General features: G+C 44.6%; 1 protein-coding gene across 1 annotated transcript; it reads left to right on the top strand.

Moving 5' to 3' along the window:
* The first annotated feature begins 1,706 nt into the window (after positions 1-1,706).
* Positions 1,707-22,010, top strand: PPIL1 (peptidylprolyl isomerase like 1). The gene is made up of 4 exons (NM_001014869.1): positions 1,707-1,764; positions 4,895-5,049; positions 19,994-20,062; positions 20,828-22,010. The coding sequence occupies exons 1-4, from the start codon at positions 1,709-1,711 to the stop codon at positions 21,046-21,048; spliced, it is 501 nt and encodes a 166-aa protein (NP_001014869.1). The 5' UTR covers positions 1,707-1,708; the 3' UTR covers positions 21,049-22,010.
* Positions 22,011-22,307: the final 297 nt, after the last annotated feature.

Raw genomic sequence — 22,307 nt, 5'->3', positions numbered from 1 at the left:
TTTGTCTGCAGCATTCCAAGCGGATTGTTTACCACTGGAAGCCCCTAAAATGTAATTTTCTGTTTATTATTCATTCAATGAAACTCGAGCATCCTATGTTCAGTCCTCTGCGAGGAGGACACAAAGATGAACAAGGCTCAGTTATTCTCTCAAGGAGCACACTGTCTCGTTTGACCTTTACAATCTTGTATGCCCTTATTCCTGCTTGGCAATTAAGGAAACTGTGATTGAACTGTGGTCAAGAGCACAGGATCCCAGCTCTGGTACTTTGAGCAAGTTATCTCTGTAAGTCTCAGTTTCCTCAAAGTAAAAGGGGGAATAGTGATATCTACCTCTTGTGGGTTTGAAGATTAAGTGTTGTCAAAAGCTCAAAAATAAGCTACAAGGATATATTGCAGAGCACAGAGAATATGGCCAATATTTTATAATAACTATAAATGGAGTATAACCTCTACAAATTGTGAATGAGGAAATTTTCAAGTGTGAGTTCCATTTGTGTTTGATTTTTAACGATGTGAAAGTACACAATAGTGCTTACTGGATGCCTGGTATAAAGTAAGCATTCATTTAACTGCCATTATCAAGTGGTGTGCAAAGCATTTACAGTATGTTCACTGATCCCATTTCTTTCTTGTCCTCCCTCCAAACTTCCTCTCATTGTCTTTGATAATGTGTAAACACTCCTAACAACCTTGGACTACCATCTATCCCAGCCACAGTCACTCTAATCCTTGCTTCTAGCCCTGACCTATTTGATCTTCATTCTCCTAGCTTTCCCTTCCTTTATCTCTGACTTTCTTCCCAGTCCTTCCCTCTTCCCTCTCCCCAGACACTTTGCCTTTGGAGACTAAGTTTGATTTGCTTTATGGCTATGGGGCTATGGACCTGTTGTTGTTTAGTACCTAAGCCATGTCCAAGTCTTTTGGGACTCCATGGACCATAGATCAGGCTCCTCTGTCCATGGGATTTCCCAAGCAAGAATACTGGAGTCGGTTGCATTTCCTTTTCCAGGGGATCTTCCTGACCCAGGGATCTAACCTGTGTCTCCTGCATTGGCAGGTGGATTCTTTACCACTGAGCCACTTGGGAAGCCTGGCTATGGACATATGTCATTTACCTGCTGAGTCTCAGTTTTCACATCTGAAAAATGGGAATAACATCAATTTTACAGGGCTGTTTTGCGGAGTAGATAACATAATAATGTCCAAGTGCTATGTAAATATACAGCGCCTTACATTAGTGTTAGTTTCTGGCAGCTTTCATCTCTATCCCCTTCCGTTCTCTTCCTCTTCTTGGGTCTCAGCACTATTGTGGGACTAAGAAATTCTTCCAAACGTAAGGTTAGGCTTTAACTCTATTAGAAGTGCAGATTTGCCGGTCGGTCACACCCCACCCCATGCCTAAACGAACCAATCAGAGAGTCCATAGAATGGCGCGGTCCCTCTCCACTCGGAGATCACCTCCAATGGAGCTTGGCACTTTTCTCCGTCCTAGGAGACAGCTTGCTTTAGCCTCACGCTCTAGATTCTCGGCCTTGGAGGTGCGGGTGGGGGTGGGGGTCTTTCCTCTGCCTGGTCTCAAATCCCCCCAATTTTGGCATCTCTCGAGTTGAACGGCGGGAACCGGAAGCCGGTTGCAGCAGCCGCGGGTCCCGGCGAATCGACGCCGGAAGTAGCGATCGCCTCAGGAGTTTTCCGCCAGCTTCGCCATGGCGGCGATTCCTCCAGACTCTTGGCAGCCGCCCAACGTGTACCTGGAGACCAGGTGAGGGTCCGGCCTCCGGGGCTGGGCTGGTGGAGGCGACGCGGAGTTTCAGGCTTAGCCGCGGGGCTGCGTTCCGGGCTCGCGCCTTCGGAAGGCCAGCCTCCTCGCGGAGGGGCGGTAGTGAGGGCCGCCTTGGGGCTGAGTGGGGACCGCCACCGCCCGCGTCCGAGCTGCACACCCACTTGCGCTGTTAGCGACAGCGGCCCGAGTGCCCGCCTTCTACCCCTCGGTTCATTCATCCTTCATTCAACCAGCGCGCGTTCAGTCTACAGGCCAGGGACGTGGGATCGGAGGGTCAGAGGTGGATGAAACAGCCTTGCCTTTAGAAGCTTACAGTATAGTGAAGGAGACAGACATGTAAATATTAAGGGTTGTAAGTAGGTCCGTTATTTACACAGATTTTTAGGAGAACACAGGAAGAGGCGCATTCATTCCCTCCTGTCAAAGTGATAGTATTGAGCACCAAACAGCGAGCGCCATGTCCCCTGTGTGTAGCATCACGTTTAGTTTACTCCTCTTAGCAACTCAGATCATGTAGGTACTATTCCACCTTCTCTCTAGTTTTAGCAGGGGAAATGTCAAAATTTACAGAGTAAACTGCTTGATTAGTCTTGTAGCTAGTAAAGTAGGGGAGTCTCATTTGGAGTCTGATCTGTTTGCCTGCTGCGCTAGGTTCTTTAGCCCCATTCATTCCATTGCCTCTTTGGAAAAAGTTAAAAGAGATCTTTCCGAAGTAGGACAAATAACCTTAAGTAATTTCTTACTGCTCCAGCAATATAAAATTCAAATTTTGTGGTCTCTCCTTCAAAGGTGATTTTTTTCATCCCATATTTGCCTACCTCTCTCCGCCTACAGTCTTCCATTTGCACATCAATAAGCCAGAGTCCAGCCATTGTCTTTCTGCCTTCCTCTTGCTTGTGCTGCTTTCCTTCAGAGCACAGTTCTCTCAGATGCTGTTTTTGTCCCCTGGCCATCTTGCCTATCTTCTTACAAGGGAAAATTCTACTTTTTCTGGTCAACTTGAAAGTATGTAATTTCTCAACTACCTGTTTTTTTTTTCTTCTTCTAGTTACAAAATAAATGAAAATTTAAATTCAAGCAGTTGTAGAAGTGTATACAGTAAGAAGTGACAGCCACTCCTGTCTGTAAACACACTACTAATAGTTTGAGAAGACCCTGATGCTGGGAAAGATTGAGGGCAGGAGGAGAAGGGGACGACAGAGGATTGAGATGGTTGGATGGCATCACCGACTCAATGGACATGAGTTTGGGTGAACTCTGGGAGTTAGTGATGGACAGGGAGGTCTGGTGTGCTGCAGTCCATGGGGGTCGCAAAGAGTTGGACACGAATGAGTGACTGAACTGAACTGATGTTGGATGATCTGCAGATCTTTTTCTCTGTACAAAAAGACATCTCTTTTATGTTCTATATTTAAACAATAATAAGACCGTATGATCATACTGTATGTTTTTTTTCTGTAATTTGCATGTAATACATGCAGCCTTCTGTATGGATATTTCATATTTTAGTCATTCCCTCTATGAAGGACATTTAAATTCCTTCTCATTTTTTTGTTAGGACAATTACTGGAATAAACAGCTTTGCACCTATTATATCCTCAAGCACTTTTGTAAGTTTTCACATAGAGTAGAAACTTTAGAAGTTGAAATTGCTGCCAAAAGGTATGCACATTCCAGATTTGTATAGGTTATTTTCTGATTGCTGTTCCAAAAAGTTATTCCCTGTATTTTAAAAGTATCCACCAGAATGTTCCTCTGTAAGAGGAAAAGCACTTAGAACCATGTCTTGCACAGAGTAACTGTTAATCTATGTTAAATGTTAAGAGTGTAAATGAATTGCCACTAGAAACGCTTTTAGAAAGCTATGTTCTAGCACATACCACATTTATTTATAGAGTCCTTATACTGCGCTTCACACTAGGTATTTAGGCTATACAGAGTTGACTCAATTCTTACATTCTTGGAGCTTGAAGTCTAAGTGAGAGATGAAATGGAGGTAGATGAATGAAATTAAGATAGGAAAGCACCTGTCTTAAATCTTATTTGTTCCTTTTTCTTAGCCACTTTTCAGGGGGAAAAGTGCTCATCACATTGTTGTTGCTCAGTCATGTCTGACTCTTTGCAATCCCATGGACTGCAGCATGCCTGGCATCCCTGTCCTTCACTGTCTCCTGGAGTTTGCTCAGGTTTGGGACAAGGTTTGAAGTAATCAGGTTAGGTTGCCTTTGTTGCACCTTGATACACACAAATTGTACTTTTTTTTTTCCATTAATTTTTTTACAAATTTATATGGCCCCAAAATCACTGAAAGCCTTTCTGTCTCTCATTTACTCAGTTTCCACCTCATCCCCAGAAACTTGTGCTGTGTGCCGTGCTTAGTCACTCAGTCGTGTCTGACTCTTTGTGACCCCATGGACTATAGCCTGCCGGGCCCCTCTGTCCATGGGGATTCTCCAGGCAAGAGTACTGGAGTGGGTTGTTGTGCCTTCCTCCAGGGGACCTTCCCAACCCAGGGATCGAACCCAGCTCTCCCGCATTTCAAGCGGATTCTTTACCATCTGAGCCACCAGGGAAGCCCATGAATGCTGAAGTGGGTAGCCTATCCTTTCTCCAGGGGATCTTCCTCACCCAGGAATGGAACTAGGGTCTCCTGCATTGCAGGTGGATTCTTTACCAGCTGAGCTGCCAGGGGAGCCCCCAGAAACTTAGGTATATGTAAATTAATGTGAATTCCCAATATTTTAATATCCAACTTAAATAAAGTTATAAACTGGGTGTAAGATTTTTCTCCCTAATTTAGGGGTTAGTTATATTGGTTTCCAATGATCCGTGATTTGTTGTGTATAAGGCATTAGGATTTTTAGTTCTCCATGGTTACTTTGCTTGAAAGAAGGACCAGAAGCCCCAGCATGTTTTCCTCAAAGGAGATGTCTGTGTTTATGTTATTTGCATTGTGTTGTTTTCCTTTGCTGAGCATGAAATCTGATCTTTATCATCATTTCATGACTCAATAAGCTTGCAAATGAAGACTTGTGGAGTGGTCCCATAACGTTCCTGTGTGCCATGACCTTGTTCTTGACTGGAGCTCTACTGTCCTCTTCCCCTGCAGCATGGGGATCATCGTGCTGGAGCTGTACTGGAAGCACGCTCCAAAGACCTGTAAGAACTTCGCTGAATTGGCTCGTCGAGGTTACTACAATGGCACCAAATTCCACAGAATCATCAAAGACTTTATGATCCAGGGAGGTGACCCAACAGGGACAGGTACAGTTAAGTCAGTGATAGTTTCTGAAATCTCATCCTGTTTATAACTGGGTATATGGCAACCAGAGCTCTCTTCCAAGTATCAGGGCCTGGGTTAGTTGATTCTGGCAACCACTTCTGCCCTTGCTACCACACACTCTTCCCCAAACACACGCATATGACGAGAAACCAGTCTTGACTCTTGAGCTTTACAGAGTTTCTCATAACTTCTATGTATTGCTTACTAAGAGCAAATAATATCTGCCTGAATTGTAGTAAGTAGCTCATGTGGTAAAGAATCCACCAGCAATGCAGGAGACCCCAGTTCCATTCCTGGGTCAGGAAGATCCCCTGGAGAAGGGATAGGCTACCCACTCCAGTATTCATGGGCTTCCCTGATGGCTCAGATGGTAGAGTCCACCTGCAATGCGGGAGACCTAAGTTCAATCCCTGGGTTGGGAAGGTCCCCTGGAGAAGGGCATGACAACCCACTCCAGTATTCTTGCCTGAAGAATCCCCATGGACAGAGGGGCCTGGTGGGTTGCAATCCATGAGGTCGCAAAGAGTTGAACACAACTGAGCGACTAAGCACACAGTCTGGATAATCAGAAGAAAGATATTTGCAACGTTTTAAGGAAAAGAAAATAGTGGATTCTTTGATGCACTCATTTAAAAAATATTAAGTACCTACCTTGTGCCAGATCTGAGTTCGAGGGACATGGCTCAGAATAAAGGGAAAAAACCCTCCTGTTCCCAATAAAGCAGGAAAAGGATTCAGTGATAGGATTTTAGTGGAAAAGTCAGGGAAGTCCTGTCTGAAAAGGTGTGGTTGGAACAGGAATCTGAAGGAAGTGAGGGAATGAACCTTGTTATTGAGAGAAGAACATTCCAGTAGGTCCAGAGGCTGTGAGGTGGGAGTCCCTGTAGGAGATCAATTGGGACCTTGTAGGGCATAGTAGTAGAGACTTCGGGTGTTATTCTGAATAAGAAGGGAGCCATTAGAAGGTTTTGAGCAAAAGAGTGACACAATCTGACTTATTCTTTTAAAAGATCACTGAATTCTGTTTGGAGAATAGAGATGGGGCAAGAGTGAGAGCTGGGAACCAGTTAGAAAGCAGCTGTCGGCAGCCAGTCTCGATGTGGCTGGGACTCGCGTGATAGTAGAGATGGTGGTGAGAAGTGACTGGATTCAGGTTATGTTTTGATAGAAATAGAGCCAGTGGAATTTGCTGAGGTTGGAAAGAGGGAGGGGCAAGTGGGTGAGAGGAAGAGATGATTAGGGATGACTTTAAGGTTCTTGACTTGAGTTTAGTAAAATGGGAAAGCTGAGAGAACAGCATGTTTGGATGTGGACCAAGAATTTGGTTTGGGTTTTGGCCACTATGTTTGAAAGACTTGTCAGATCTTCTGTAGAATAAGTAATGGGATATGAGTGTGGAGTTCATGGAAAGGTCTAGGATCGAGGTACGAATTCGGGAGTTACCATCATTTAGGTGGAATTTATTACTGAAATCGGTAGATGCCAGCATTTATACCTTTCAAGGGCCCTTGCCTCTCAATCTGCATTTTCTCTGTTGATTCCTACTCCTGCTCTTTTCCCTTTAAGTCAGCTTGGGTCTCTCTGTGGCAGCTTTTTTCCCGTCTTTTTCTTCTTTGTCATTCTTAATTGTCCTTTGTTTATCCTTTATGACTAAGAGGCATTTTATTTTTTTGATATATATGGACACACTTCAAAATACAGAATATAAAAGAAAGTAGAAAAAAAGAACCAAAAAATCAGTCATAAGGGGAAATTTCCTGCTGGTACAGTGGTTTGGACTCCGTGCCTCCATCTCAGGGGCTTGGGTTTGATCCCTGGTTGGGGAGCTAAGATCCTGCAAGCCGCGCAATGTGGTCAAAACAAGAAAAATCACTCATAAGGATACCTCCTAAGGATCCCTAACCACCGTTAGCTATTTCCCCCAGTATCCCACCTCAGAAATAATGAACATTAGCTTTTGGTGACCATTTTTCTAGACATCTTGCATTTTAGATACCTAGTTAAAAGGATGGAGCACCAGCTAGATGGAAATAATTTTAAGAGAATTAGGCTATGTTATGAATACTGTTGTTTTTTAAAGAAAAAGTGTTGTATTTAATTTTGTATCTATTTAACAGAAAAGTTGACTTCTTGCTCTGAAAGATGAGGCAATTATACCTAAATTTCTACCCATTCCTATTGTTTAGGGAAAACTTAGTTTTGTCTACCTCCTGTGTTGGGAAAAACTCAGTTCTACCCTCCTGGGCTTCTCCTTTACTTTTATGTGCTCGCACAGAACACTTTACTTCTTACACTTCTGGTCACCAAATATATGGAGTTTTTCTCCCCACATCAAGCAATTCCTTGGACACCAGCTGTGTTTGATTAATTTGCTAGAGCAGGCCACAGAACTCGGGGAAACATAAGTGCTTACTTACCAGTTTATTAAAGGATATGACAAAGAATACAGATGAACAGAGATGCTTCAGGTGAGATCTGGAAGGGTGCTGGAGATTGGAACTTCCGTCCTTGAGGAGTTGGGGTGCATCACCCTCCCAATGTGGATGTGTTTGTCTGCTTTGAAGCTCTCTAAAGCCTATACTACTGGGATTTTATGGAGGCTTCCTCCTGTGGGCATGATCAAGTATTAGCTCCATTTCTAGGCTTTCTCCTTCCCTCTCTGGAGAAGGGGCTGGGGCAGACACTGATAATTCTAACTTCTAATTATGACTTGGTCTTTCTGGCGACCAGCCCCCATCCAGGAGCCCCCCAGAGTCACCTCATTGAAACAAAAGATGGTCTTCGTGCTCTTATCACTTAGGAATTTATAAAGGTTTCAAGAGCTGCCTGTTAGGGACAGGGTCAAAGACCAAATATTAGAACAAGAAATACTCTTAGTGTTCTTATCACTTGGGAAATTACAAGGGTTTTAGAAGCCTTGTGCCAGGAACTGGGGGCAGGTATCTATATTTTTTTCCGTTATCTCACATCTGTCCTCCCTCCTTTGCTCCCAATTTTGTGTTAGTTTTGTTTTTCCTTATCAGAGTTTAGAGCGTTTTCTATACTGCACCCATGAGTCCTTCAGTTACAGAGTGGGTTTACATTTTCAGAGGGTTCAGCGCTCACCACTAGGCTTTTCTATTTGTAAGTACTAGAAGGCAGAAATGGCTTTTATTGCAAGGGCTGGAGGGTGTTATATTTTTTAATTCAATCATGTTTAACAATTTCTTCCAGTTAAAAAAAGACCATGACTATGTACACTTGGGCCAGACAAATTCCCTCAGATTTTTGCAGACAATTCTGCTCCATTGCCTTCTGGTTTAGAACATAGCTGTGGAAAATACTGAGGCCAGATTTGCTCCTTCCTTCAATACAGGGAAACATTTTTTTTGTATTTCTGAATATTTTCTCTTTTATACTTACTGGATTTTCTATTTCATGGAACTGGTTTTTCTTTGTTTCATCACCTCCACCTTCCGTATCTGTCACATTTCTTCTGAGTAAGTGAGGTGATGTTTTTCTATTTTTTCCTGCACCCGCTGAAATAATCTCAGACCTTTACTCTGGCTTACTCAATTTTGAGTCATGTCTGTTCTGTTCTTTACTGCTCTGACTTATTTATTAGTGCTGTCTTCGTGTCATTTGGCTCTCAAACTTTGCAGAGAACTTGCTCTGCAATCTTTTCACCGTATCCTGTTGATTTATATTACCTTGTCTTTGAGCTCTTGTTTTGTTGAATTTTTCTTACTGTTGAAGCGTCTGTAGCTGCGACAGCCACGAAGAAGCCCTTCTTGGGTCATATTTTCTCCCTCCTTCCGTTTGTTGTGTATGTTCGCACAGTCTCCGTGCCACTTCTTGTCGCCTTATCCATGCTTAGTGTCGGAACCTGCACTGAGCTTACCTTTTATTCGCTTGGGTACAGTGTAAGTGGACTCTCTTTGTCACTGTCCCCACCTATGTGGGACCAGCTACCTTTCCCATACCAAATACTCGGTTGCCAACTTCTGCTCTGTCTTCCCAGACTCCATGCTAGTGGTGTCCTTCTGCCCTGGGCCCTGGGCAGCCCTTGAGTGTAGCTGGAGCCAATGAAGAAGCCTCATACCATTTATCGTTCTCAGCTGTGTTTCCACAACAGAAGATAAATTAGCAAGAGAATAGCCTACAAATTCATTTCATATAAGTTGTGCATGACATTTCCTTTACAAGGAAATGGAGACCTGAAAAGGTCTGAGCGTTTCTATGCAAGCGTTGATTGAGTGGAAAGTTGTGGGAAGATGTTACCGGACAGAAGTGGGTATGAGTATGAGCTCAGTGTAGTAAACTAGGGGAGACGTAGCAAGGCTTGTTCATTCAGATTTCTCTTGATGTCCTTCTTTCTTGGAGGTAGGAATGTTCCGTTCTTCTGGGTGTACGAAGGGTGTCTCTCACTTGAGGGTCTTTATGCCCACTTCAGGGGAAGGTAAGAAAGTCCTTCCTGTACCTGCTATTTCTCAGATTCCTTCAACTTGAAATATTCAGTATGGAACCTTACTTTGGAGTAGTGTATCCTAATCCCCCATCATGGCCCTGTGTTCCTCCTGCCCACTAAGGTGGCCGTTGCTGGTAGCCTGACCGCCACCGCTGAATGCCTGTGGTGTGTGGGCTTCTCCTTAACTTCTTCAGGGCTATTCACCTACTCCCCTTGTTGGCTTCACAGAATTGGAGGACATGTGTAATAATTCTCTGGGTGACGTACCTCCTTTCCTGATTTCTACTTTTAAGGAGTGCAGGAAGAAGAATCTCTTAATTCTTTCCTTGACTGACTTTTCAGAATCTTTGGAATAAGATTGTCTCTCTTTTCCAATTTGGTTTTTGCTGATGAATTTTTGACTTGGAAAGAGATTGAATTTTGGGGGTTTGCTTCATCCGTTATTGGAGGGGGCAGAGTCTAATTCTGCTTCACTCCACTTTCTTAGTCTGAAAATGTCCTGTCAACACGTTGATGTACTTCTTTCCTGTCTTCCTTCTCTCCTTTGTTACGAGATAAAATTTTAATTTATAACACCAGTAGAACTGAGAGTGTCCTTGATTAGTGTACAAGAATTGGAAGTGACTCAGATGTGAGTGCTCATATCAGAGCTTCCCAATATTTCTATACTTGGTTCTCAATCCTTCATAATGTCACACACATTTCCCTGATGTAATTTTAATGAAATTGAATCACTCAAAAGATTTCCAAATAATTGCATCCAACCTCAAGTATAGTGAGTAGTTGAGCTAAGCCTGCTGGCAGGCCTGTGACGGAAGGCAAGCAGGAATTGGGCCCTCCTGGGTCCTGAGTATGGACTGCTAGCTGATTAGGTAACACAAGATATGCTGCACGTGGCATCCTGAGCTCCTCAGCAGGTCAATGAATCATTTCCATCCCCAACTGTCCCTCAGTCTGGCTTCTCTGTAACTATACTTTGCATGATCTTTCTGATACACCTTTGCCAGATGTTTTCTGAGTTCGGCTATCTTTGACCTCCTGTTCATTTTAAACCATCTTTTTCTTTTAAATCTCCCTTACTGTAATAATGCTGTGTGGAAAGCGCGCTTAGCCCTCTGAATGTCTCCTGTGGCTTGTCTGCTGACCTCTTGTCTCCCCTCCCTGTGTGACCTGGCTCCCGTCAAGCTCTGCTTTCACTCTTCCCGCTCTGCACTTGGCCTCATGGTGCTCGCCGGCTGCCGTGATTGCGCTGATTAACTACACGCTGATTATGCTGTGCATCGCCCTCACTGATTTCATCTCACCTCTTAGTAGCTCCAGGAACACCTGAAATGTAAAGTGTTGAACAGCAAGCTCATTGTTACTTTTATTCATTTGATGAATGTTTGGAAAGAGTCTGCGGGGTATCCTGTACTATTCCAAGGTCTGTGAGGAGTATTTAAACATTAGAAGCCAAGGCATTTTTCTCTTCCTTGCAGAGCTCCCTGCCCTGCCAGGAAGACAAGGTACTCGTTATAAGAAACAACAGGAAAGTAATAACATGGAGGCTTCCCTCATAGCTCAGTTGGTAAAGAATCCGCCTGCAGTGCAGGAGACCCCGGTTCAAATCCTGGGTTGGGAAGATCCGCTGGAGAAGGGATAGGCTACCCACTCCAGTCATCTCGGGCTTCTCTTGCAGCTCAGCTGGTAAAGAATCCACCTGTAATGTGGGAGACCTGGGTTTGATCCCTGAGTTAGGAAGATCCCCCGGAGAAGGGAACAGCTATCCGCTCCATTATTCTGGCCTGGAGAATTCCATGGACTGTATAGTCCAAGGGGTTGCAAAGAGTTGGACACAACTGAGTGACTCACTTTCAGAAAGTAATAATACAATAAATATGCACATTCATGGTTATACGCTTTCGGTTATCTATAGAACATAGGTTGGAATAATTCATAATAAGAGAAAAGTACAGTGGAAGTGGGACTGGAATGGGATGGAAGCATATTTTGAGGTGAGCCTTAAAGGAAATGTAGAATTTTAACTCTTGAGAGGACAGGGAAGGGCATTTTAGATTTCAGAATGAATGCAAAGAGGAGGCGCAAGGGAGAGAGGCCTCTGGGGTGTGAGGGAGAGCTGTCACCCCGGCATCGTGTCTCGCACTGGGACTGGCGGTGACGCAGCCCAACTACCTCTCCACACCCAGGACAGATGCCGGAAATGTGATTTCTAAGGCCCCTGAACTGTGTGTTTAAGGGATAGTAAGGGAGGACCAGTTAGGGACAGAGTGCAGAGTAGTAGGAGAGAGAGTGGGGTTTAGATCAGGCCAGTTCATGGAGATTCACAGACAGAAGTTCAGGTTTGATCCAGCATCATCGGGGACCATTTGGGATGCTTTGTAAGGAAAGTATGTGAGGACATTTAATCCACCCGTGGTCCATGGCAAGGTAATGTAGTGTTGGGGTGAACAGAGGGTTGTGGAGCCTGGTGGGCTTGGGGTTGAATCTTGGCTTCACATGAACACTTCTTAATTGTAGACAAGTTATGTAACCTCGCTGAGCTTCTTATCTGTAAATGGGGAGTGTGGTTATATGTACCTCATGGGGTTATTGTGAGTAGTAAATGAGCAGATGTTTGTAAAATGGTTAGCGCAGACTTGATACAAAATACGAGCGCAGAAACATACGGTTTTTATTATTCATTTTGGTTATTAATTCATTTAACAAATGTCTGTTGGACTCCAGGCATTATTTTAAGAGCTGGGGATACAGTAATGACTAAGAAAGCCCTTGTGAAACTCATTCTAGTAGGAGAGAGTGAACAAATAAGTACATGTAGAAAAAAACGATGGATAAGGGGTAGAGCAGGGATTCTCAGTCTTGGCATCACTGACATGCTGGGCAGGGCAGTTCTTTGTTGTGGGAGTGTCCTGTGCCTTGTAGGATGTTTAGCTGCTTCCTGGACCTCTACCCCCAGATGCCAGTAGAATCCCTCAGTGTGATAAGCAAAAGTATCTGCACGTATTGTTCAGTGTCCCCAGGGGGCAGAGTGTCGCCTGGTTGAGAACCACTGGGATATGGAGAGAGGTGGTATTGTGGATAGTGTGATTAAGGAAGACCTCTGGGAGGTTATGTGAGTGGAGCTCTGGGTGAAGTAAAGTAGTGCGCCGTGAGACTGTCAGGGCCGGGCCATCCAGAGGGAGCAGCAGTCAGAGGCCTCAGTGCAGTGTGCTCTGCAAGAACAGCAGAGGCTGGTGTGGCTGGAGCAGGTGGCGAGGGCGAGAGTGGCGGGGGGCCCTGGAAAGTGTTGTAAGTTGTTGTGAAGACTTTGCATTTTGTCCTAAGTGTGGAGAAGTGTCACTGGAGGATTTTGAGCAGAGGTCTGCCATGATCAGACTTGTTTTAAAAGGATCCCCCTGAGTTCCACTTGGAGGACAGACTAGTGAGGAAAGCTGGAGGCAGGGAGGCCAGTTAGATGGTTTCATTGTTGTCAAAGCTAAAGCTTGTGGTTTGGACTACGGTGATAGCGGTTCCCTGGGTGCTGGTCCTCTGGGAAGCACATGCCTGGATAGAGTTAGGAGGTCAAGAGATTTAATGGGGTAACACCTGTGAAAGATAAAGGGGTGAGGGAGCAAGGACTGGAAAGAGAAGTCGTCACGTAACAATGCAGGTCTAACATCTGTGACAGAGGAGAAGGAAGCAGAGAAGGGAAGCAGAGGAAAGTGAAGAGCTGCAGTAAAGGTGGGATATCAGGAAGGGCGGCAGCAGCTATGAGACGCTGCTCGCAGATCAGGCAGGGTGAGGCCTGACGACTGACTGTTGGACTTAATGACGACGTAGTGGTACCGACGACCTTGACAAGAGCCGTCTCCACGGAGTGGTGAAGGCAAGCATCTGGATGGAGAGCATCAAGAGGCCGGAGAAGGGGGGTGGAGTTTTTCTGGGAATTGATGCAGAGACATAGGGGGAAACTTGGAGACAGTGTTTGTTACTGTTGCCGTTTTTCCAAAATGGGAAATAGTAATACCATGCTTTTATGCTGATAGGAATGATGTACTAGAAAGTTGATATAGGACAGCGGAACATCGGAGTTGCAGAGTTTTTTAAAGGTGAATGGGCTTGATTGGTGTGTGGTGGTAGGATAATCATTTGGACAGTTTGAGTGTATTAATAATGGAAGAGGGAAAGTAAACGGGTAGAGATGTAGGAAGGAAAGAGAATTTGGTGGTGAAAATATGTGCAAGTTCTCATCTTTTTCTCAGTGAAATAAGAAGCAAAGTTACCCACAAAGAGCAAGGAGCAGCCGGGGAGTAATGGAGGTTTGAAGACGAACTAGAATAAGCTCAGGCAGACTGACTCCCAAGGTGGATCATGATCTACAGTCACCTCTCACAGAAGATGTTCAGATTACCTCAAAGGGGGCTCATCATCACTGATGCCGCTCTGTGTGCTTCATGTTATATATCACATGGTTTATATATCACATGCATGCTCTCATTTAATTCTTGTAACAGTCCTATGAAATGTATGAAATATAATTCTATGAAATATAATTTCTACTACTATTCCTGTTTCACAGACAAGGAAACTGAGGTTTAGAGAGGGTAAGTGTCTTGCTTAAGGTTGCACAACTAGTCTGCGGTGAAGTGGGACCCAAAATCCAGATCTCTTTGACCCCAAAGGCAGGTGAGCCTGAGAGGACTCTTATCTTAAGAACGTAAAGCTTCTTGGGAACTGTAGTGTCATTTGCTGTGTTAGATCTGGTATCTGGCATTTGCCCTGGCAATCCACTAGCAGCCCCACTAGTCAGCTTCCCCTTCCTACTGTTAACTAACCAAGTGGTTGTATCAGTTTCGGATCCTTTTGGCTGCAAGTAACAGAAAACCACGGAGGCTTTGTTTTTTTCATGTGACAGTATGTCTGGAGTTAAGCAGTTGTGGGCATTGGTTCCCCTGCCCAGTGGAGTTGTCAGGGATCCAGGCTTGCTGGATCCACTCCTCCATTCTTAGTGCTTTGGCCTTTGGTACCAAACTTGTCTTATGGTTGCAAGATGGCTGCCGTTGCTGCTGACGTCACCTCTGCTTTCCAAGGAGGAAGATGAGAGACAGAGGAGTCTCCCTTTTTGTCAGGAAAGCTGTAGCTTTCTTAGAAGCTCTATTCAGTGGCTTCTGTATACGTTAGTAAGTCAGAACTGGGTCATCTGGTCACCCCTAGCTGCAAAAGGGACTGGTCAGTACCTGCCTTTTTTGTCTCTGAGGTTGAGGCAGGCTGTGGAGAAGGGGTTGGAAATGCTCAGAAGACAGCTTCAGTATCTGTTAGAGGCTTCCTTGCTGAAAGAGAGGCTTTGATTGGATTGTGGTTAGTCACCTTCTCGTGTCAAATGCCCCAAGCAGAGCTTTCACACGGGCCTCCTAATGAGTAAACTGGCTGACCTTTGGCTGCTTTAGGGCTGGATATTGATCCATGATCCCATCAGCTATGGGAGAGGTGGGGACAGGTAGCACCAAGTTTGGTGATCTTTGTGTGGGAGACCACTCTGCATGTCTCAGATGCCACTTCAGTTCATCTTGAGAGGTTTCTGTAGTGGGTGAGGAGCAGGAGGAACAGACATCAGAGGACTTTTGGGAATAAGAAAGGATTTATGTTTTGTTAGTTTTAAGAAACAGAAAGCACAGGTCATATGGAAACAGTTTAAGGAATTTCAACTGCAAAAAAATTCTTTGTGCCAGAAGATCCCATTAAAAGAGTGAAAAAAGTAAACTGGAAAAAAATACTTGCAAAAGCATTCACTGACAAAGGATCAGTATCTAGAATAATCCTACTAGTGAAAAAAAAAATATACACGCACACACATTGTAAAATGTCAGACCACTCAGTTGAAATGTGGCTATTGACAGAGGAGGAAAGCTAAATAACCACTAAACATGAAATTTTGCATAGCTCCAGGGAAACGCAGTTTAAAACACAAGAGAGCTGACACACATTAGAAAGCCTGGCAAAAGGACCTCAGGCAGTGAGAGTGAGAGCACTAGGGGGCGGTGCACATTGGGGCCACATCTGACAAGATAGTTGGGGAAATGTAGTAACGGTGAAACGCTCATAACCTGTGAGCCTGCACGTCCCCCAGTGAGGTATCATCCCTGAACACTCCTGTACTTGTGTTCGGGAGACAGTAGAAGAATGGTTATTGCAGCATAGTTTATGATAGCAAAAACATGGGCAAGATCCTAAATATCCATCGCCATGAGAAAAGATAAGATTGCAGTGTAATCAGAGCTGCCTGGAACAAAATGGATGAATATCACTTACAGTGTGAGCCAAAAAAAGCTAATTGCAGAAGAATATATAAAGTATTGGAGAAGGAAATGGCAACCCACTCCAGTATTCTTGCCTGGAGAATCCCATGGACAGAGGAGCCTGGTGGGCTACAGTCCATGGGGTCGCACAGGGTCGGACATGGCTGAGCGACTTAGCATAGCACATTTATATAAACTTAAGAGCATGCAAACAACAGTATCCTTGTTTAGGGATGCAGACAATATGTAGTAGAAAAGAAAATGCACAGAAATTACAAATTCCTGGTCAGAATAGTATCTGAGAGGAAAGTGAGCCCACAGCCCTTGTTAGCTCTTGGGGAATAGCGGAGTTGAGAGAGGGAAATGGGGTGGGGGGTGTGTGCTTGGGGTCTTTGGGTCTGAAACCGTCTGGTGTCATTTCAGGAAGTTCCAAAGAGTTCCCAGTACCACAGTTCTTTACATCTCAGCATGGAAAGAATTCAGTGAGAGGCAAAGAGATATAGATAAGTGATTTATTAGAATAGGACGCTTGTGTGGTTTACAGGTGGGCAGGCGAGGGGTTGCCACGTCCTGAGAACTTGCTAGGCTACAGTTTTATAATCAAAGGAAAAGCGGGGAGCCAGGGGAAGAACTTTTTTTGTCTTTTCTGAGTAGACGTTATGTTTCTATCATCAGTTCCTCCTCCAGGTTGCATAGGAAAGTTTTTCATCCCTATATGGTCAAGTTAGGTCCACAAATTACTGTGCATTTTATGTGTACAGAGAGCATGTCCTGGGGCTCATTAACTTACTGAGATTACTGGGCAGGATGTGGGGCTAATGCCACTGTTGTTTGGGGGCAGGTCTCATGCTTCTAAGCAAGCCTGCTCTTTATCGTTAACTTGCAGGGGTCTCCCATGTTTTTTCTACTTAGAGTCCCCTAATGGGGTTAATTACTTAATCACCTACTTTGTCCCTTTACTCTGTCCCTATCAGACTCCCGTATTTTCTTTCTTTTTTCTTTTTCTTTTTATTTATTTGGCTACACCAGGTCTTAGTTGCGGCATGCAAACCCTCAGTTGCACATTCTCAAATGTGGGGATCTAGTTCCCTGAACAGGGATTTGAACCTGTGCCTCCTGCATTGGGAGTGAGGAGTCTAGCCACTGGACCTCCAGGGGAGTCCCTGCACACTTTTATTCCTTGAGAGGAGGGTGCACAGTTGTTTGTCATATTACTCTCTGTATTATGTCTGAAATATTACATATTTTGAGTAAATATGTGAAAGAGAGTACTGAAGAGTGAAAGAACTTGGAGAGTAGAGTGTGGAAACAGGCCTGTGCTTGTGCCAGAGGAGCCCACAGTGCATTTTGACCGCAGAGCTTCCTAGTTGTTGGCTTTGTTTGTGATCATTGACCTGTTGTGCTCTTGCACCAGACAACTCTTTAATTACTCCTGTCCTCCTACCGTCTCTGCCCTATTCCACATGCCCAAAGGAATGCTTTGATTGGAATTATTTGTCTTTCTGACATTTTGCTGCAAACCCTACTGAACTGAATTAAGTTATGAAAAGATAACATTATGACTAAACTGTCTTCATGGCCCGAAGTACTTGTCAAACTGTGTACTGGTCAAACTATGCCTAGTGAGTAAAAAGGGGCCTCCAGGCCCTTTCTTCTCATCTCCTGGTTGCTTAAACTCCAGGCTTCATCTACGAGGCTCTGGCAGTCCTTGACTTGCAGAGATCATACTTCCAAGCTGCTGAACTTCACCCTCAGCTTGCTCATTCAAGCCCTGGGGGTAGGGCTTGACCTGGATTTGTCCCCATAGCCCTGTTTCTCCTCTTTCATCTTCAGCCCTAGCCCTGCAGCTAACCCCCCTACCTTCACCCCAGGCTCAAGCAGGAACCTTGACCCTGTAGTCAGAGGGAATGTATTGGTTATATAAATGCTGTTTGGAGGTATACTGACAAGATGGGATTTTTGGAATGAATTTTTACATAGTTTGGTAGCTCAGTAATTTTCCAGAAGCTTAGGTAGCCTGGGCCAGGTGGGAGGTTTCCCCAACTCTGTTAGGATTCACCCCCATGCCTCTTTTCATGAGAACAGTGTTTCCTTCCTGAACCGGGGGCTGTGACAGGCTCCCTGTGGTGGAGCATCCTAAAAGATAAAGCAAAGGATTTTTTTTTTTTTTTTACCATGGAAACATCTTAGCAGGGCCCAGGGCTCTCTGGGGGTGGACATGGTGCTTTAACATGCTACTTTCACAGCAGGCTGTAAAAGAAAGTGAGCTCCCTGCCTCTGGCCAGTTTCCTGGCTGCCAGGCAAGCAGAATAAGCTGGTAAAATCCACTGTTCACTTTGTTTCAGGATGTTTTGTCTTGACTGGTCAACTTGAAAGTGAAAGTCACTCAGTCATGTAAGACTCTTTGTGACCCCAGGACTGTACAGTCCATGGGATTCTCCAGGCCAGAATACTGGACTGGGTAGCCTTTTTCTTCTCCAGGAGATCTTCCCAACCCAGGGATTGAACCCAGACCTCCCACATTGCAGGCAGATTCTTTACCAGCCGAGCCACAAGGGAAGCCCAAGAGTACTGGAGTGGGTAGCCTATCGCTTCTCCAGCAGATCTTCCCAAACCCAGGAATTGGATCAGGGTTTCCTGCATTGCAGGTGGATTCTTTACCAGCTAAGCTATCAGGAAAGCCCCGAGAAGCCAAAATAGTTCAACAAGGCATATGGTTGACTAAATAATTGATTAGGAAAGTTATCTCCTATTAGGACATTTTTTCCTGTGGTAAATTCTTATTTAATATATCATTTTTTTCTAACAATAAACCTGGGTGCCCAGCATAGCAAGAGTATGGACTGTTGTATCAATAATATAAATAATGTGGTGGTGGTTACCAGCAAATTGTTCCCAGTGCCATGTTTCTTCATATCCTCCTTATGTTGTAGCCACATGTTCCGGGAAACAAACTCACTCAGAAAGACAATGCAGATAGTGGAGTGCAGTTTGTTACACCGGCGGGCCCAAGGCAGAGTCTCCTCTTAGCCGAGGACCCCGACCAGTTTTTGTGAAAACTTTATATACCCTAAGTGTACTTGTTCAAACCCACCTCCCCAAATTCCTTGAAACTAGTCTGGACAAGGTAAAAGAGAGATACGATCAAAGTTAACCCATGATTTATGTGTCACAAGACTAGATAAACAGTGGATATTTATCAATAGCCCTGTGGTCATATCCCTATAAACATAATGGAATTTACCACTTTGTTCTGTTACAGAGATAATTAGCATATTCTTTTAGGCAATGGAGAGTCCAAGTACAAGTCTTGAGGCTCTTTTATCCGGGGGTCTGATTTTCCATTGGTATGCCGTTTTTATAGACACTGGGCACAGAGTTCAGAGTCCACTGGGAGGGTGACCATGCGTGTAGCCTAATGTTCGCAGCCTGGCCTGAGATGGAGTCCAGTTCTGCCTGTCTCCTCCTTCACTTACAGTATGTGGCCTGTCCTCTTAAAGAATTCTGCTTACTGTAATATTATTATTTTCTGCCACATTGCCACTTAGCACTGTCCCTTTTTCTCCTTAAGCTAGTTATCTGACTTAAATGATTCTTTTTCCCCTTCATCTAGGTTAAGGATAGTGAATAGGTTTCAATTCTTATGCCATCTCTGATCCATTGAAAATAGCTGTCTGGAGTTGTGGGTGGGTACAGATTCAGAGGCCAATCTGAGCTCTGCAGGGAAAAATGCTGATTAATTAGCAATGTCTGTGACGGACACAGGCTTAGGTCTTAGACCACTCCTGTCTGAAGTACTCATAAAAATGTAAAAAATTAAGAAAGCTCTTAACACGTCAAGTCATGAATGGTGGTTATTGTAGATTGTTAGATTCAGGAGAATTTGCTATTCCTTTGATAATGATCTATGTTTTCTGTATTTTGACAGTGAACATGTATTACTTTAATAAGCAGGAAAAAAAAACCAGTGTTATTTTGAAGAGAAACGTCCTACCTAAATGAAACTGGTGATTTGAATGTGCTGTGTCAGTGCTTGATTCTGCTGCTGGGCTGTGTGGTTGCAGTGTACTTGGCGGGCGGCTGGGTGTGCACGGTGATCTTCCTTTCCCGTACTCCAAACAATCTTTTGGCCCTGGACCGTAGTTCTTATTGTGTGGTGGGATGTGAGACTGACTGACTGGTTTCCCATCTTCTAACTGGCAGGTCGAGGTGGTGCGTCTATCTATGGCAAGCAGTTTGAAGATGAACTTCATCCAGACTTGAAATTCACAGGTAAGTGTACGATCTGGCTGGACTGGGTAGGAAGAGGGAGTGGATTTTAAAAGCTCACTCTTTTGGCAGTGATTCAGGGTGACTGCCTGACGCCATGGCGTGGTGCCATGTAGCTGCCCAGCTGCAGCGCCCCGAAGAGCTCTGGCCGATTAGAGAAAGCGGCGCCTCTCGGAGTCCTGAGTGATTCAGAGCACTGGTCTTGAGTGATCTCAATTCTCACTGCTTGTTGAATGTTGCAAGAAAGCAAAAGATTCTGCAAAGAAGCAGGAGACCTTCCTGGATTTTTGAGGGGAATTGAGAACCTGGTCCAGCAGTTAGCAGGGATCATGATGGATATAAGCTGAGGAATAGGTGAAGACAGGGCTTCCCTGTGGGCTCAGAGGGTAAAGTGTCTGCCTGCAATGAGGGAGACCTGGGTTTGATCCTCGGGTCAGGAAGATCCCCTGGAGAAGGAAATGGCAACGCGCTCCAGTACTCTTGCCTGGAAAATTCCATGGATGGAGGAGTCTGGTAGGCTATAGTCCATGGGATTGCAAAGAATCGCACATGACTGGGCAGCTTCACTTCAGGTGAAAACAAGGAAGAGGAGGCCATTGGGGTAGTCCAGTTGTCAGTCTCTGTGCGAGAGTAGAGAGCCTGCCCTGAGGGCAAGATTGTCCAGTTGGGTGCTTGGTGTGGCTTCTTTCTATCCCTAGGCTGGTATAGCAGGTCCAGGCTGGAGTGTCAGGGTTACTCATACTCTTTCCTCTTCCTTTTTGCCACCAGGGGCTGGAATTCTCGCGATGGCCAATGCAGGGCCTGACACCAACGGCAGCCAGTTCTTTGTGACCCTGGCTCCCACCCAGTGGCTTGATGGCAAGCATACCATTTTTGGCCGTGTGTGTCAGGGTATAGGCATGGTGAATCGAGTTGGAATGGTGGAAACAAACTCCCAGGACCGCCCCGTGGACGATGTGAAGATCATTAAGGCATACCCTTCCGGGTAGACTTGCTGCCCTCTCGGCCACACCCTGGTCTTCGGAGATGGCCCCAACAAACCAGTTTGCAGATGACCTAGAATGACTCATAACTCTAAACTTCATTTTGGCCTTGCAAATCTGAGGCACTGAGGAGGCCTGGGGTCTTGGGTGAGTTAGAGATGGAAGTATATTTTGATCAGATGCTTCTTTTCTCTTCCCCAGTGCCTGCGTTGACTGAGCATTTGCAGAATGCTCTTACACGATCTTTCACAGATAGCTGCTCACTGCACATGACCCACACTGCTCCTTCTCGTGTGTGTCTGCTTTATGTACTTCAAACAAAGTGAAGCCAACTCTGTCATTTCGCAGTGCCTAACAACCTCTTGTAGAAATTTATATTCTGGCCTACACTGCAGTCTTTAGTGGCTGACAGCCATAGAATTCAAAACCAAGTAGTGTCTATCAGCCTTCTTAACTGTGTGCGCCCCCTATTTCGTCTCTTGCATTTGTTCTTCCAGGGATTGTATGCATCTCTGTATATATTTTTCCTCTCAGAACATCAACACTGCTGTTTCTGACACTTAGACATCCCACGCAAAGCCACTTTGAATTTTTGCCAAATGAAAAATGCATCCAACAATCAAGTTTCTAAGAAGGTGTCAAGTGGGGAATGATAATGTGTAATAATCGAGAAATGAATTTATTAAAAAGAAGCAGGCGCATTGACCATTTTTTCTCCAGGAAGGAGTAGAAATCTGTAGTGAGCATAAAGGCAGACTGTGAGTTCTCTTTAAAAAAGCAGTATTCTCATAAAGGAGAAGCACCACTTAAGTTTTTTTAAACTAAGACTTAAGAGAAATTAGGTAAGAGAGTTTATATATATATTTTTAATCTTTGTAGTTTTTTTTAAGGAGGGAGTGGTGAGGGAAAGGAAGTTAATACCTATGGAATGCATAGAAACTTCCAAAATAAAATGCCATTGATGGTTGAAATCACTGCTGTAGTCTGATCTTAAACATTGTACGAGGTTCTAACAGCCATTCGGACCTCTGAATCATCTCAAGTAGTATTTATTGTAGGACTGATCTTTAGGCTTTCATATCATTTTAGGTTTGGGGATCTCTAGTAGATTTCTGCCATCCAAGAGGAGGTTTGACTTTTAAATGGAGGTACCAGAGAAGGAAGTTAAGTGATGTCGACCAGCATTTCTGAGTGAGGGGGACGCCCCTGTGGATTAACCACGTGGATGTGCTGAGATACCTGAACCATTAGGTGAACTTGCAGGA

Source organism: Bos taurus, chromosome 23, assembly GCF_002263795.3.
Source record: "Bos taurus isolate L1 Dominette 01449 registration number 42190680 breed Hereford chromosome 23, ARS-UCD2.0, whole genome shotgun sequence".
Taxonomy (NCBI): domain Eukaryota; kingdom Metazoa; phylum Chordata; class Mammalia; order Artiodactyla; family Bovidae; genus Bos; species Bos taurus.
The sequence above is the reverse complement of the archived record's forward strand: the minus strand, read 5'-3'. Positions and strand labels throughout refer to the sequence as shown.